Here is an 18,601-nt window from a genome sequence, read left to right as displayed (position 1 = left end):
TCCTACATAGAAACATAGAAAACTTACAACACAATACAGGCCCTTCAGCCCACAATGCTATGAGGAACATTTACTCACTTAGAAATATACCTAAAACTTACCCCTGACATCATGTGGATAGTCAGAGGCTTTTTCCCAGGGCTGAAATGGCTAGAATGAGAGGGCATAGCTTTAAAGTGCTTAGAAGTAGGTGCAGAGGAGATGTCAAGGGTAAGTTTTTTATGCAGAGAGTGGTGAGCGCATAGAATGGGCGGCCAGCAACGTTGATGGAGGCAGACATGGTAGGGTCTTTTAAGCAACACCTGCATAGGGACATGGGGCTTAGAAAATTAGAGGGCTATGGGTAACCCTAGGTGATTTCTAAAATAAGGACGTGTTTGGCACTGCTTTGTAGGCCGAAGGGCCTGTATTATGCTGCAGGTTTTTTACGTTTTTATCTCCTCTGTACCTACTTCCAATTACCTTAAAACTGTGCCCTGGCATGTTAGCCATTTCAACCCTGGGAAAAAGCCTCTGATTATCCACAAGATCAATGCCTCTCATCATTTTGTACCCCTCTATCAGGTCACTTCTCATCCTCTGCCGCTCCAAGGAGAAAAGGCTGATTTCACTCAAGCTGTTCTCATAAGGTATGCTCCCCAATCCAGGAAACATCCTTCTAAATCTCCTCTGCACCCTTTCTATAGATTCCAGATCCTTCCCGTAATGAGGTGACCAGAACTGAGCACAGTACTACAACTGGGGCCTGACTAGGGTCCTATGTAGCTGTAACATTACCTCTCAGCTCTTAAACTCAATCCCACGGTTGATGAAGGCCAATGCACCATATGGCTCCTTAACCACACAGTCAACTTGCGCAGCAGCTTTGAGTGTCCTATGGACTCGGACCCCAAGATTTCTCTGATCCTCCACACTGCCAAGAGTCTTACCATTAACACTATATTCTGCCATCATATTTGACCTACCAAAATGAACCACCTCACACTTAACTGGGTTAAACCCCATCTGCCACTTCTCAGCCCAGTTTTGCATCCTATTGATGTTCTGCTGCAACCTCTGACAGCCCTCCACACTATCCACAACACCCCAAACCTTTGTGCATCAGCAAATTTACTAACCCATCCCTCCACTTCTTCATCCCGGTCATTTATAAAAAACACGAAGAGAAGGGTTCCCAGAACAGATCCCCGAAGCGCACTACTGGTCACCGACCTCCATGCAGAATAAGACCTATCGACAACCACTCTTAAACATCCAAGATGGTGGCGCGACGCAGTTTGCAGCGGCCACTTCAGACTTGATATCTGTTATTTGCCAAGCAGGGTGCTGTGCACAATCCTAATCTGATGAAAAATGGATGTGGGAGCATGGAGGAACATCTGGAAATCTCCAGGAAGGCCTTCTTCGCTGCTGCTGTTGTGAGGTCTGGGTCTCTGCTGGGAAGTACAGGCCCCCAGTCCTTGGGGTTGCTTTGCCAGTGGCTGGTGGCGGGGGCATTGTAGTGCGCTCAGCAGAGGATGGTGCTCAGAGAGACTGTGCCGTAGGGGATGGTCGGAGGCTCGGAGGTTCGACAGACTCAGAGTCTGTGTGTGCAAGGCTGGGTCCAGTGGCGCTTTCATTGTGTCTGCGAGGCTGATTCGGGCAGCGCCATGGAAGTCCATAGTGGGGGTATTCCCTTCTGTTGCCTGCATGGTATTGTACTGGAAATTGTACTGTGGTTTCTTTCGAACTTATAGTCTTTTAACATCTTTGGACTATTTTTACTGTGTCCATGGTCTGTTTTTTTTTGTCAATTATGGTATTGTTTGCACTGTTGTAACTATGTGGTTTTGTGTAGATCTTGTAGCTTTAGTTTTTGGTTTGTTAGGTGGTAGAGTTGGTCTCCTGACTTGGTGTGTCTGGGTAGTCTTGTTTTGTCTGGTGTCAAAGTTTTTGTCTGAATATTCCTAATCATATTATGCCTCTCCAAATCTTCAAAATCCTGCTTCTCAGAACCTTTCCTATCAACTTACCAACCACTGAAGTAAGACCCACTGTTCTATAATTTCCTGGGCTGTCTCTACTCCCTTTCTTGAATAAGGGAACAACATCTGCAACCCTTCAATCCTCCAGAACCTCCTCCATCCCCATTGATGATGCAAAATCATTGCCAGAAGCTCAGCAATCTCCTCCCTTGCTTCTCACAGTAGCCTGGGGGTACATCTTGTCCAGTCCTGGTGACTTATCCAACTTGATGCTTTCCAAAAATTCTAGCACATCCTCTTTCTTAATGTCTACATGCTCAAGTTTTTCAATCTGCTGTAAGTCATCCCTACAATCTCCAAGATCCTTTTCTGCTGTGAATACTGAAGCAAAGTACTCATTAAGTACCTCTGCTATCTCCTCTGGTTCCATACACACTTTTCCACTGTCACACTTGATTGGTCCTATTCTCTCATGTCTTATCCTCTTGCTCTTCATATACTTGTAGAATTCCTTGGGGTTTCCCTTAATCCTGCTCACCAAGACCTTATCATTGCCCCTTCTCACTCTCCTAATTTCTTTCTTAAGCACCTTCCTGCTAGCCTTATAATGTTCTAGATCTTTACCACTGCCTAGTATTTTTTGAACCTTTCGAACCTTTTCTTTTCTTCTTGACTAGATTTTCGACAGCCTTTGTACACCATGTTTCCTGTACCTACCTTATGTTTCCCTGTCTCATTAGAATGTATCTACGCAAAATGCCACACAAATATCCCCTGAAGTTTTGCCACATTTCTGCCCTACATTTTCCTGAGAACATCCATTTCCAATTTATGTTTCCAAGTCCTCACTCTCAACAATTTCTTCTTCGCCTCTTCCTACTTCCTTCAAACCAAAGGTGAAGTCATGGGCACTTGCATGGGTCCCAGCTATGTCTGTCTTTTCATTGGTTATGTGGAACAGTCCATGTTCTAAGCCTACACTGGCATCACTTCCCAACTCTTCTTATGCTACATTGGTAACTGCATTGGTGCTGCTTCTTGCACCCATGCTGAGCTCTTTGATTTCATCAACTTTGTTTGCAGCTTCCACCCTGCTCTCAGATTTACTTGGTCCATTTCTGACATCTTTCTCCCCTTTCTAGATCTCTTTGTCTTCAACTCTAGAGGCAGTGACTCTCACAGGTATATAGCTCCTATCTACTAATCCCTCCTATCTACACCCTGTCCATGTCCCTCCATCATCCTTACATCCATATACCTGTTGAAACATCTCTTAAAAGACTCTACCACCATACCAGGAGTCCCTGATATACCTCAGGTCCTACAATTTTGCTCTGAGGTCTTCAATTTTATTTTCCAGACACTGTACAGAGTCTAAGGCATTTTAATCATACCTGTAAACCAGCTTGCTTTCCCTGTTTTGATTTTCTTAAAGGGAAATTGCACTCATAACCCAAGTGTACCAGGTGGGGCCCATCAATTTAAGGATCAATAGATTTTTTAAATGTCTTACAATAATGTTGTTTATTGTAACTTTGACTGTGGATTTCAGCTGTAATAGCTCTAAATGGGAATGTGTGATAATTTCCATCATAGCTGCACATAAAGCAATGGCACTTAACTGCACCATCTTCCCAGAAATTAGGATACTATGCCAACGGGCAGCACCAAGATCAGATTGAGTATGCATGCCTGGAGTTGTGAGACATTTGCTTTACCTGCACCTGCAATCTCATTGCATCAATCTTTTCTTTTATTTTTCTTTACTTTTAAATATCCTTTGCTTATCCACCTTGAACAGAACAATTTCAATCACATATACCCAGCCTCACAATAATGGTACCAAGCTCAGCACAGGGAGATCACGCACTGTAAAAGCTCAATAACATACTTGTACACGCTGTATAACCAACTGTGAAGTTAGTCCTGATTCGATGAATCCTTTTTTGTCAAGGCAGTAGAAGATCCCACTGTATTAAAACATATCTTATTTGGCCCTTGCACTGATGGAATTTGGAAACATTCATTATTTTCTGTAATCAATATGAAATAGACATGTGAATAGTACGTATTCTTTAGACTGGGTTGCAGTGACCTTGTTCTCCCAGCTGAGAAAGATCTCCATGCCCGTTTTCTTAACAGTGCTGCCACATCCAGTGAATGTCAAAATGTACCAGGAGATTTGCTGCCAACTAAGTAGATTAAGGAAAGGGTCCAATCTGAATATTATTTTATAATGAGATGATTTTATGAATTGGACAATACGTAATTGCAACAGAATAACCACCAGCTGTTCAAAGGACCAGGGAAGTTCTGAAGCATCCCTATGATGATGGTACTTAACGTGCAGTCTTGCCTGGCATCTTGGGTTGTCAGAGGCTTTCAGTGAGCCTCAGTAAGGAGCTATTAATGGCTCTTCCACTCAAGGGCTTATGGGCTTTGGGAGATCATTATCACCTGTATTGTGGGACACAAAGACAAACTTCATCATGAGCAGCTCTAGCAAGATCTCATCACTGAGACAAAGCTTCTTCATGGGTAAAAGGCTGCATCCATTTCTCTCAGATGCCCTGGTTGTTGTTGAGAGCCACATTGCTTCATTCAGGCTTCACTATGTGAAGCTGAGGTCCATGATACCAGTTTCGAATGGAACAGAAAGGAAGTTTATTTAACCTGAATAATTAATTGATAAGATTATGGAATATTAATTGGGTAACAAAGATAGTACGGATGTTAAGAAACAGAAGGACAGGGAAAATTTCATAAAATTTAAAGAATTATTGTATTAGAACATAAAAAGACAAGAAACAGATCAAAAGTAGGTCAATAGGCCCTTCATACCTGCTCTATTGTTCTGTAAGAACACAGCTGAATTGTTACTTCTCCTTCATATCTAAAAAAGTGCTTCATTTAAAGTGCACCCATTTGCCCAGAAATCTTTTCCTGAATGTAACATCACATTGAGTCCATTGCATTGAGCAATGGAATTAATTTTGCAGGCATAGTATTGGAAAAAAATGTTTTGCCTGGGGAAAAAAATAGGGAGCTCCATTATGAATAAACCTGTAAATACTATGACAGCCAGATCAAGCTCATAGCTGCAGCCTCGGTTCATCACACAGCAGGGCAAATCGCTGTGAAGCTCGTATACACAAAGCCCGGAACAGGGGCAGTAGTTACACAGCCTCAGTTCCATGGAGAGTGAAGCAAATGTCTTGAAGCAGTAAACAAAATTGGCCTGGCCCTTGCCACCAGCCCTGAAACCCTATCTTTTCAGTCCATCTGGGCTGTGCTTAAATTTTCTAACACTGGGTCATCCTCTGCACAGGACACAGGCAACTGCCTTCCCAAAATGCTCTGTGCAGGGATCCTGCCACCATGTTCTTTCCCATACCCAAACTTTCCAAATCAGCCCAGAACTTAGATCGATCCAACTGGGCTCGTAGTTTAGGTGGATGAGCTCTGAAGCTTCTCCAAAATTTCTCCGCTCTGCTCACTCCAATTCTGTTTCCGACTCTGACTCCGTCTAGAACATGCCTCAATCCTGCTAAGACCACTTCTCCTCAAACTTGTGATGCTCAGAATTTGCATTGCACCCACATGCCTCAACCTGCAAGTCAGCCTCACCTTTGCTCACCTCTTCATTGTTTGCAGTGATAGTTTACCACAATTTAACCACAGAAAAATGCTGATAATAAAGTACTTAGTTGTATTTCTTGCTTTATGAATCACCAGAAAACTGTTGCCTCTCAGTAGTGTCATCTTAAACCAGAAGAAACAGGCCCTTTGGCCTATCTAGTCCATGATGATCCATTTAAACTGCCTACTCCCATTTACATGCACTGGAACCATAACCCTCTATACCCCTACTATCCATGTACCTATCCAGCCTTCTCATATATGTTGAAATTAAGCTCCCATATACCACTTGCACTGGCAGCTCGTTCCACACTCTCAGGCCCTTCTGAGTGAAGAAATTTCTCCTGGGTCGATGGGATTAGTCGGAATAGTCAGAGCACTTATTAGATGGGTTGAACAGCTTGTTTCTGTTCTGTAGTCGCTAGGACTCTGACATGTCAGATATTAAATGATATTATATCATCTTCAATTGTTTTCCTCTTTTAGTCAGTCTCAACTTTATGATCCTCTGGTTTTAAATAGGACTACTGAAGTTGGTCATCAGTTTATTGATGGATAATAGAGCAAGAAATATGTCTAAATACTTATTAATAACACTTTTACTGTGGTAAATTACGGTAAGTTATCACCACAGTCAAGAGGCGAGGAAAAGTAAGGTTGCCTCAAGGGTTGAGCCATGTGGGTGTGATGTAAAGTCAGTGATTCTTGAAAGATCATCACTAATGCCTCCATTAGGCTCCAAAGATAGTCATAGCCGAAGGGTGGTAGAGGGGACAAGCTCCCACTGCTAAACAAATGCTTTTCATTGCGTGCGTCTCAAACAGCCTCTGACAACCAAGTCCAACTCCTGGCCTTCACGTGTGGCATAGTCCTTCTGCCCGGTGGAGCTGTTCTCACTGACAGGAGAAGGGGCAAAGGTGGGCCACTGGTGCCTTAAAACCAGTTGCTCCGGGCAGATGGGGCTCGTTAGCCACGGATGATAGCTCATCTAGGAGAGGGAAAACTCTGATTTCAAACCTCCAGCTGCCTTGTGGCTATACCCGCTCATGGGAAAGGCTTTGGGAGTAAACCCCAAGGAAAAATCCGGAGTTGGAGTCCAAGGCACCAGCACAGCAACTCCTGCAATGCTGCTGGCACCAAACTATATCGACTTCCATCGTTGCTTTGGACCTTCCATCAGCATGGAGAGGGGGTCCCATTACCTGGGCAACAGATGGATCTCCATATCAACTCTGCTGTCTTCCGTCCTGGAGAGGCCAGTCCCAATGACTATCAGAGGCGCAGTACCCATTGTCGACCATGACCAACAGAGGCCACACACACAGAATGCCTCCATGATCTCTTCAGCCACCTCTTTCTGAAACCTGCTGTGTACACATCGTGGTCCAGGTGACACTACCTTTAGAACTTCCAGTTCCCCTTCTCTCTAATTATGGAAACTCCACATACTTCATAACCCCTGACACCAAGAATTTCCACCATATAGTTTGTGTCTTTTCACAGTGAAGAATGATGCAAAAATACTTACTCGGTTCATCCACCATTTCATTGTCCTCCAATATTACGCCTCTGGCATAGTTTTCCAGTGGTTCAATATCCACTCTCACCTCTCTTTTACACGTTATGTATCTGGAGAAACTTATGGTATCTTCTTTAATATTACTGGCTAACTTACTTTCATATTCTTCTTAAGTTGTATGTTAAAGGATCAAAAGACCATAAGATATAGGAGTAGAAATAGGTCTTTCAGCCCATCGAGTCTTTTCTGCCATTCAGTCATGGGCTGATCCATTTCTTCCAGTCATCCCCACTGCCCTGCCTTTTCCCTATACCCTTTGATGCCCTGGGTCATCAAGAACCTATCTACCTCCGTCTTAAATGAACCCAATGACTTGGCCTCCACAGCTGCTCACAGCAACAAATTCCACAGATTTACCATCCTCTGGCTAAAGTAATTTCTCTGTATCTCCTTTATAAATGGACATCCTTCAATCCTGAAGTTGTGCCCTCTTGTCCTGGAATCCTCTACCATGGGAAATAACTTTGCCATATAAAATCTGTTCAGACCTTTCAGTATGGTCTCACAAGCACCTTATAGAGCCTCAACATCACATACCTACTCTTACATTCTATATCTCTAGAAATGAATGAAAGCATTGCATTCACCTTCTTCATCACTGACTCAACCTGGAGATTAACCTTTAGGGTATCCTGCACAATGACTCCCAAGTCCCTTTGCACCTCTGCATTTTGAATTCTCTCCCCATCTAGTCTTTTTGTTTATTTCTTCCACCAAAGTGCATGACCATACACTTTCAAACATTGTATTTCATTTGCCCCTTCTTTGCCCATTCCCCTAAACTATCTAAGTCTCTCGGCAGGCTCTCTGTTTCCTCAACACTACCCACTCCTCCATCTATCTTTGTATCATTGGCAAATTTAGCCACAAATCCATTAATCTCATAGTCCAAATCTTTGGCATACATCATAAAAGGCAGTGGTCCCAACACCGACCCCAGTGGTAACCGGCAGTCATCCAGAATAGGATCCCTTTATTCTCACTTTATGTTTTCTGCCAATCAATCAATGCTCCACCCATGCTACTAACTCCCCTGTAATTCCATGGGCTCTCATTTTCTCCTCATTTTTCACAGAAACTCCAGCCATTGCTGCTCTGCTGTCCTTCCTGCTACTGTCCTGTTCCAGTCAACTTTGGCCATTTCCCCTCTCACGCCATTGTAATTTCCTTTATCCCACTAAAATACCGACACATTGGAATTTAGTTTCTCCTTCTAAAATTTTAAAGTGAACTCGATCATATTGTGATCGCTGTTCCCTAAAGGTTCCTTAACCTTAAGCTCTCTTATCACATCCAGATCATTGCACAGCACCCAGTCCAGCACAGCTGATCCCCTAGTGGGCTCAACAGCAATCTGTTCTAAAAAGTCATCCCTTAGACATTCTACAAATTCTCTCTCCTGAGGTCCAGTACTGGCCTCATTTTCCCAATCCACTTTCATGTTAAAATCCCCAAAGTTTATCATGGCTTTGCCCTTCTGATATTCCTTTTCTATCTCCTGCTGTAATTTGAAATCCACATCCCAGCTGCTGTTTGGAGGCACGTATACAACTGCCATTAGGGTCCCTTTACCCTCTCCATTTCGTAAATCAACGCATAGAGCCTCTACACTTTCAAATCCTGTTATGTCTTTACAATGAGTTAATATTATTTCTTATACACAGAGCCACACTACCCTCTCTGCCTACTAACCTAAATTTCCAATACACCGTATATCCTTTGATGTTCAGCAATCCTTCAGCCAAGTTTCAGAGATAGCCACAATGTCATATTTGCCAATCTGTAGCTATTCACCAGCGTTCTTCACTAAACTGGAAAATACTTCCCCAATGGCGAAGTCAAAGAAACAGGAAATATTTCATAAGTTGAATTCCTCTGGCAGTGGGGAGTCTGACTTTGCTAATGCTCAACCTGGGACTTAGATATTTAACCTTCCTGCAGTTACCACATCAGGTGTGGTTTCATACAAGACAGGCGGAGTCCTGACTTGACGTTCATTCCCCTTGTCCATGTCTACCTCTCGAAGAATGCTGGCTCGGTGCCTGAGTTGAAGGTGGAGTTCTGGCTTGATGTCATGCCCAGTGTCTGTGTCTACCCCTCAAAGAGTCCTGGCTTGATGCCTGATCTGAAGCAGGAGTTCTAGTTCAAGATTCCTTGTCCTGCGTTTTGATGTCCATGTTTCTGGCTGCGGTGAATCAAGGTCCTAGTCTCCTAGTCCAGGTTCCGCGACAACCCAGGTTCCATGTTCCTGGCTGCGGTGAATCAAGGTCCTAGTCTCCTAGTCCAGGGTCCGCGACGATCCAGGTTCCATGTTCCTGGCTGCGGTGATCCATGGATCCCAGTCCGAGTCCAAGGACTGTGGCTGTCCATGTTCCCGCTGTCCGAGTCTAAGAGCCATGGCTGTCCATGTTCCCACTATCCGAGTCCAAGGGCCGCGGCTGTCCATGTTCCCGGTGTCCGAGTCTAAGGGCCACGGCTGTCCATGTTCCCGCTGTCCAAGTCCCAGGTCCACAGAGATCCAAGTCCCTAGTCCAAGGTTCATGTTCCTCTTTGTCCTCGATTTCCTGATCTTCTGTGTAGCGAGTAATAAACACTATTTTATTGTACCTAAGAAAGATGTGCTTGTGTCCTGCTTGTGGGTCCTCTCCCAGCACCCTTGTCCCCACCTTGTGACAGGGTTTCTTTAGAAGCTAACTCTGTTAATAAATTTTCTACTATTTCTCTACTTGGATCCTCACTTCCTTTATCTGTAAGTAAACTAATTGATAATTTAATAGTTAAACATACTCTGAGGATCTGGATACAATTTAGAAAACACTTTGGTTTATTGAGATTTTCCCTTTCAAGCCCCATTTATTCTATGCTGGTGGAACACAGCAGGCCAGGCAGCACTTATAAGGAGAAACACTGTCGACGTTTCAGGCTGAGACCCTTCATCCTGACTGTTCTATTTATTATAAATTACTATGATTGCACATTTAGATGGAGACATAACATAATAGATCTTTGCATTCACAGATAAAATCCCAATGTTAAGGAAAGAAGTTCTCCTTGAAGTTTGCTTTATTAGCTTTTGAGCTGAATTTCTCAAGAAGAGAGAATATCTGGTGTTATGGTCATGGTATCATTGAATCATAATTTTGCACCATAACCATGCACCATAATTTTTTCAAAGTTTCTGAGGGGTAAGAACTGAATTAGTATTTGGAGTACTGCTGGGAAATTATTTCTTCATATGTACTGAATGCCCTATTCAGGCAAAAGAGTTCTATCCTAAAGACTTAAGACTTTCAATTATTTTGCAACAAGAAAACCACATCAGTTGTGCCTTCATAAATGTTCATGCCCTCCCTGCTGATGGTGGAATGTTCTGAGCAGACCTCTTTTGTGCTGTAAACAGCAGCAAAGCACAAATGTGCGGAGAGCCAGGGCAAGAAGTAAAAGGCTTCTGTGATACAGTACTTGAAAGAAAGTAAAGATTTTATCAAGGCAATATCTGCACTAGTGTGCACATATATACATTTTGATTTAAGCTTTTAGTTCATAACCAGAAATACTCTACTTTGCTGGATCCAAAAAAGGATTTTTATTTGAACTAAAGTAAAATCTGTAAATAAATCTCAAGGTCTAAGTACAAATGTCAAATACCCAAATAAATGTCCACACATTCTAATACTTCAGCCAGTCCAGATACCAAGAAAGAATCAAGTATCATTTAATCAACTATGTAACAAGCATCATAGCTAACAATTAACAATTCAGAACACCACCCATATCAGAGGCACCAAACTAAATGAACCCTCGCATCTGTTGGCTAATGCTTCATCTGCCAGCCATGCATTTCCATTAACTGCTTGGTGTGTCTAAGCTCCAGCGTTTGTGGTATTAATATCATAGCCATGCCACACAATGCTACTTCATGCCACTTGAACCATAATCTGTCGAGTTACATGCATTGTTTGTGTCTTGGTGAGTATTCAGTTCCATGTGAATTGCCTTGACTTCCTAACTAGAAGACCCCAATTTGTGCAGATTGGAAATAACGTCTCCACTTCATTGACAATTAACACCCGTGCAACTCAGGGATGTGTGCTTAGCTCTCTGCTCTACTCTCTCTACTGTGCTATTGAAGTTACAGAAGCTATTTTAAGTAATATCACCATTTTCACAGAATAGAACATTAGTGTTTTCAAAACAAAGTTAATGGCAGTTCCAACGTAAATGCTATGTGGTAGGTTCCTGAGTACTGTTCATGCTGTTTCAATACATTTCCACCACAAGCTCAATAGTTATGTACATATACTTAACACAAAATGCACAGAATAGAATGTAATGCATTGGGCTGAAAAGAGGGTACATTTCAATTTTGCTCAAAAATACTCACTGTTAACTTGATGTAAACCTTTTAATTTTACTTGCCACCTGATTTAGAGTTATTTGCAACCATTCTTATATGTGTGATACTAAAGTTACAGAAGTTAATTTGAGTAATATCACCATTTGCACAGAATAGAACTTTAGCATTTTCAAAGCAAAAGAAAGCTAATAGCAGTTCCAGTGTAAATGCTACATGGTAGGTTCCTGAATTCAGCTTTATTTTGAGTATTCCATGGTACTATTCATGTCATTTCTATATGGCAACATCTCTACCTCAATAGTTATGTACGTATACATAACTCAAATGCTCAGAATAGAAAGTAATGCATTGAGCTGAAAAGAGTACTTTTCAATTTTGCTCAAAAGTACTCAGTGCTAACTCGATGTAAACCTTTTAATTTTACTTACCATATGACAGAGTTGTCTACAACCATTTTTATGTGTGTGCTGCTGAAGTTACAGAAGTGACTTTAAATAATATATTGTTATATCATTATATAGGTCAGTGGGACTAGGTGAGAGTAAGCGCTCGGCACAGACTAGAAGGGCCAAGATGGCCTGTTTCCGTGCTGTATTTGTTATATAGTTAATATCAGCATTTGCACAGAATAGAACTTCAGCATTTTCAAAACAAAAGAAAGCTAATGGCAGTTCCAATGTAAATGCTATATGGTAGGTTCCTGAATTCAGCTCTATTTTGAGTATTCCATGGTTCTGAGTACTATTCATGCTGTTTTGATACATTTCCACCGCAACCTCAATAGTTATGTACATATACTTAACACAAAATGCACAGAATAGAAAGTAATGCATTGGGCTGAAAAGAGGATGCACTTAATTTTTGCTCAAAAGTACACAGTGCTAACGTAAACCTTTTAATTTTACTTACCACATGATTTAGGGTTGTTTGTGACCTTTTTTATGTGTGTGCTACTAATGTTACAGAAGTTACTTTAATTAATAGCACCATTTGCACAGAATAGAACTTTAGCATTTTTTAAACAAAAGAAAGCTAATGGCAGTTCCAATGTAAATACTATGTGGTAGGTTCCTGAATTCAGCTTTATTTTGGGTTTTTAGTACTATTTATGTCGTTTCTATATGGCAACAGCTCAACCTCAATAGTTATGTACATATACATAACCCAAATGCACAGAATAGAAAGTAATGCATTCAGCTGAAAGGAGTGTACACATGACTGTGTGGCTAGGCACAGCTCAAATGCCATCCATAAATTTGATGATGATATAACTATTGTTGGCAGGATCTCAGATGGTGATGAAAAGGCATACAAGTGAGATAGATCAGCTGGTTGAGTTTTGTCGCAGCAACAACCTTGTACGCAACATCAGTAAGACCAAAGAACTGACTTCAGAGAGAGTAAGACAAAGGAACACACACCAGTCCTCAAAGAGGGTCAGAAGAGGAGAAGCTGATGTATTTCCAGTTCCTGGGTGTCAATGTCTCCAAAAACCTAACCTGGTTTTAAAGAATATGGTGAGAAGGTAGGATGAGTTTGAGTGGGATCTGGGTTCAACAATAATGTAATGGTGAAGCTAGCTCGATGGGCTGAATGGCCTTATTCTGCTTCTATATCTTATGGTCTTATATCCATGCAGTTATAAAGTAGGCAAGACAGTGGTTATATTTCATAAGATGTTTGAAGAGATTTGGAATGTCACCAAAAACACTTGCAAATTTCTACAGATGTACTGTGAAGAGCATTCTAATTGGCTGCATCACCATCTGTGATGGGCATGAGGGGCTACTACACAGGGTCAAAGTAAGCTGCAGAGAGTTCTAAAATTAGTCAGCTCTACCTCCATAGTATCCAGGACATCTTCAAGTAGAGGTGCCTTAGAAAGGCAGTGTTCATCATTGTAGACCCCCACCACCCAGGATATGCCCTCTTCTCATTGCTACTATCAGGAAAGAGGTACAGAAGGCACACACTCAGTGATTCAGGAAAAGCTTCTTTCTCTCTGCCATCTGATTTCTGAATGGACATTGAGCCCATGAGCACTACCTCACGACATTTTAGTTTTAATTTTTTGCACTATTTACTTAACTTAACAATATTATATAGTTTTAACTATATAATATAGTTATATATTTATATATATATATATATAAAAATATATATACATTTTTTATACTATTATCATGTATTGCATTGTACTGATGTGGTAAAGTTAACAAATTTCATGACATATGCTGGTGATATTTAACCTGATTCTGATTTTGAAAAATCTGCCATCATTTCTCATCTGATTGAATTGCTTGATTCAACAGATGGAAATCACCTCTTAGCTTTTGTTCCTAGAGACAGAAAAGTCCACAACAGGATTAGACAAGATGAACAGAGAAAAGCTTATTAACCTCCCATGAGTAGAGAGTTCAAGGTCTGGGGGTGGGGGGGTGGGGGGGATTTAAAGAAAAACTGAATCAATTGGAGATTTGGTTTAAATCACCAAGGAAAATGGGGAATGAGACTTGAATATGGGCCATTGGCAGAGACATTGCAGCAAATGGCAGGAGGCTTGATTTTTGAGTACTCCCACTTTATACCTGAGAAGAACAACAAGATGTCTTCTGACTAACCTATGCTAAGGTCAGGGGAAAACTTCAGAATGTGTCAATAAGTAAAGCACAAAATACCAAAAATATGAGTGTTATCACTCACCTGTGCAGTTTTCCGCCTTTGTGAAGTTACTATTCTTCTGTAAGTTCATATATCCTTCCTGGCAGTTACAATAGAAGCTTCCAATTGTGTTGTAACAAACAGTATTGTGACCACACATAGCTTCTGTATCACTTTCCCCATAAGAGCACTCATCGTCATCTGAATTGAAGAGAAAATGATTTGAGGTTTAATAAAAGCTCAAAAATGTATGAATTAGGAGCAAAAGTCAGCCACCTGTCATACTCCTTAGCTGATCATGCCTGATCCTATCCCTTCTCATGCAACAATTTCCCAGATCTATTAAGAAACAGGGTCTAATGAAACTCAGTATTTGTGGACAATGGTATTAAACATATTGAAAGGATTAATTTTAAATTCCCAGAGCCCAATAGACTGCATTGCAAGTACTCTAAAAAGTGACACTAAAGTTGGTCAGTGTATTGGTGATCACTTTCCAGCTTTGTTTAGTTCTGAAACAGTTCCAATTAACAAGAGCAAATGTAACCCTAGCATTTACAAAGGATGCAAGATAAAACAGGAACTCATAGACCAGTTAGGCTGACATCAATGACAGGGCACTTGAAGAATGACTAAACTGGACAACATCATTGGGATCTGTAAAAAATGAGGATGCATAAGGGAGAACTGGTGGATGTGTTGTATTTATACTTCCAGAAAGCTGTTGCTAATATCCCACAAAAATTAAGTCAACATGGGATGAGGGCAAGGTGCTGATCTAGACAAAAATAAATATATATTTTTTACTCTATGGGGAGGCATTTCTGCTTTTTTTGCCAAATTTCGGGCTTTTTGGGGTGGTGGGAGAATTGGGGTTAGTTTTGATTTATAGGTTTAATTGAAAAATTAATTTTAGTTTTTTTTTGTATTTTTTCCCATTACGGAGTTCTGGAGCATGCATATTTTGTATATGGTTATACTTATCACCGCCAGTTTTGATTAGCCTGTGCTAGTATGTATGTATTTATGTGTTAAATAAAATAATTTTTTTTAATGGCAATTAAACAGATAAATGTTATAAGTTGGAACGTACATGTTTGGAATCATCCTATTAATCGAAAGAAGACTTTTAAAATTATTAATCAATTCCAACCTGATATAATTTTTGCTCAAGAAACACTATCAAAATAAGCGATCAAAATAAATTGTTTAAAATGTGGAAGAGCCTTCAATTTCACATTACTTGTCAAAATAAAACAAAGGGAGTATCTATTTTTATTAAATCTAATATTTTATTTATCCAAGAAGAAATTGTGTCGGATATTAATAGTAGATTTTTAATTGTTAAAGGAACAATTTGTAAGAGAAAAAAATGTTCTGGTTAACCCATATGGACCTAATGTAGATGTCGTTTCTTTTTTAAAAATGTATTTGCTTTACTGCTGGATTTAAATGAATATATGCTGTTAATATGTGGTGATTTCAACTATTGTTTAAATCCTTTGATTGACTAAAGTTCAACCAATCAGCAGCTTCCAAGTTGTGCTGCATCCCTTAGTAACTTTTTTAAAATTGATTTTGGCCTGGTTGACATTTGGAGACATTTACATCCTAATGATAGAGATTATTCTTTTTTTCACATGTTGACAAAAAATATTCGAGAATTCATTACTTTATAGTTGATCCCCAATTTTTGTACGAAATCCAGAAATGTGAATATGATGCTATTGCTGTCTCAGATCATGTGCCTTTAAGTTTAGCTTTCGAATTGAATGATGTCACTATTGCAAATTTGCCTCGGTGTTTTCCAGAAAATTTATTACTAAGTCCAGACTTTGTAAAATTTATTGAGACTCAGATTAAAGATTTGTTTCTTTTTAACAATACGGGAGATATGTCAAAATTGATTATATGGGATACATTTAAAGCATATTTGCATGGTCAGATAATCTCCTATACAGCTAAGCTTAAGAAACAGACAAAAACAGAGTTAGATAAGATTTCCAAACAAATTAAAGACTTGGATAATATTTATGCAATCTGTCCTAACATTGATTTATTTAAACAAAGAGTTGAACTCCAATCACAATATAATTTATTATTAACTTATCCTATTGAAAGAAATTTGCTTAAATTGAAAAGTCAATTTTATATGTTTGGAGATAAAAATAATAAGCTATTAGCATCTCAATTAAAAGCAACTAAAGCTAAATGACAAATTTTAAAAATTCGTAAGGGAGATGGTAGTTTAGCATGTAATTATGAAGTTCATAAGATCTCCCTTTATGCTGACGATCTCTTAGTTTATATTTCGAATCTTGAAGAATCTATTCCTAATTTATTGAAACTATTAAATGATTTTGGAAAGTTTTTGGGATATAAACTAAACCTTTATAAAAGTGAATTATTTCCCCTAAATGGTTCTGCTTCTATATATAATGACATTCTTTTTAGAGTTACAGACTCATTTAAATATTTAGGTATTATTATCACTAAAAAATCATGAAGACTGTTATAAATCTAATTTGGTCCCTTAAGTAGATTTTATGAAGCAATTATTTTGTAGATGGAATCCATTTAAACTTTCATTAGTCAGCTGAATTCATGCAGTTAAAATAATGATTTTACCAAAATTTTTATATGTATTTCAAAATATCCCTATTTTTTAACTAAGACATTTTTCGATCAGGTTGACTATCATTTCATCTTTTGTTTGGAATAATAAAAGACCAAGAATTGGTAAATATCATTTACAAAAATTAAAATAAGGATGGAGGTCTTGCTTTGCCTAATTTAAGAATGTATTATTGGGCTATTAATATACGTTATATGTGTTTTTGGTTTATTGGGCTGATAGAAATGAACAACCACCTTGGGCTGATTTGGAATTGAGTGCTGTGAAACAGTTTCACTTAACCTCATTATTAGGAGCTTCTTTACCTGTACAATTAGCCAAAATTACTAATTTAAATTTATATCCTGTGATTAAGCAGTCATTATGAATTTGGTTCCAATTTCATAATTTTTAATCTCAAAAAATTTAACCTTTTTAGTTTAATTTTTCAAAATTAATTATTTAAACCTTCATTAAGTGATCCTACCTTTCTTCTTTGGAGGAATAAAGGAGTTTATTCCTTCATGGATCTGTTTCAAGATGGCCGATTGATGTCTTTTGAGAAATTAGTAACTAAATACTCTCTCGTTTTCATATTTCCAGCAATATCTTCAGGTCAGACATTTCTTACAAAAATACTTAAGTAATTTTCCATATATACAAGATTTTGATCTGTTAGATATTATTTTAAAAATGAATCCTTTAGTGAAGGGTTTTATTGGGAAAATTTATAATCTATTGTTACAACAACATAATTACCCTTCACTTAAGATTAAGCAAGATTGGAAGAGAGAGCTTAACATGACCCTGATAACAGAAGATCGCTTGCGGATTTTGAAGTTGGTTAACTCTTCTTCGATTTGTGCCAGTCACCCTTTAAATCAATTTAAAATTGTACATCATTACTATTTGACAAAGGAGAGATGGTCTAAAATGTTTCCTAATGTTGATAGTCAATGTGACAGATGTAAAACTGAGACAGCCACATAGACACATATGTTTTGGTTGTTTTCTGTACTGAAACATTTTTGGAAGTCTATTTTTTCTACAATTTCTAAAGTTTTAAAAATTAATTAACAACCGAATAAATTAACAGTTTTATTTGGTATAATCCCTCAATATATTCATGGTATTTCTCCATCAGACCAACATGTAATTGCATTTGTTACATTATTGGCCAGAAGGGCTATTCTGTTGAAATGGAAAGATGCTTCTGCTCAGACTTTGATACAATGTTTTTCTCAGGTGATGCTATGTCTCAGTTTGGAGAAAATCAGAAGTCGAACTTTTGATCCTCAACTTGATTTTGAGAAAAGGTGAGGTTCATTCACCCGCTACTATCATCTGATTTGAGTTAATAAATATGGTTTCCTTCCGATTTTTCTTTAAATGTATTTGAATTGGCGGATTGATGTTTTTTTTTTATGGAAGCTTGTATAATGTATAGCTCCAGGGTTGTGCTCCCAAAGGGTTTTTATTTGTTTTTTTTTAGTTAGTAGGGGTTCTTTTTTACCCTTCTTTTTCTTTCAAAAATATATATATATTTAGCCCACGCGAAACAGAAATAAACTTGGTTTCTTCTGAGTGGCAGTGACTGGGTTAAGTACCACAGGAATCATTGTTGGAACCCTAGTTACTCACCATAAATTAATAATTTGAATGAAGGAATTAATAGTACTTTCTCTAGTTTTACAGATAACACAAAGCTGGGTGGGAATATCAGCCTAGAGGATACAGAAGACTCAAGGTTCATTAATGGGTAGAGGGAGTGCCTAGATACAACATGA

The 18,601-nt window shown here is 39.1% G+C and overlaps 1 protein-coding gene across 3 annotated transcripts in view; it reads right to left on the bottom strand.

Moving 5' to 3' along the window:
• Positions 1-18,601, bottom strand: part of LOC132406316 (adhesion G protein-coupled receptor E1-like) — a 110,143-nt gene that overhangs the window by 69,324 nt on the left and 22,218 nt on the right. For all 3 annotated transcript variants that reach the window (XM_059991816.1, XM_059991818.1, XM_059991817.1), the window contains one exon: positions 14,243-14,401. In XM_059991816.1, the coding sequence (XP_059847799.1) occupies positions 14,243-14,401 (159 nt within the window). The remainder of the gene's footprint in view (positions 1-14,242; positions 14,402-18,601) is intronic.

Source organism: Hypanus sabinus, chromosome 16 (assembly GCF_030144855.1).
Source record: "Hypanus sabinus isolate sHypSab1 chromosome 16, sHypSab1.hap1, whole genome shotgun sequence".
NCBI lineage: Eukaryota > Metazoa > Chordata > Chondrichthyes > Myliobatiformes > Dasyatidae > Hypanus > Hypanus sabinus.
Note: the sequence above shows the minus strand (reverse complement) of the source record. Positions and strands in the feature narration are given on the sequence as shown.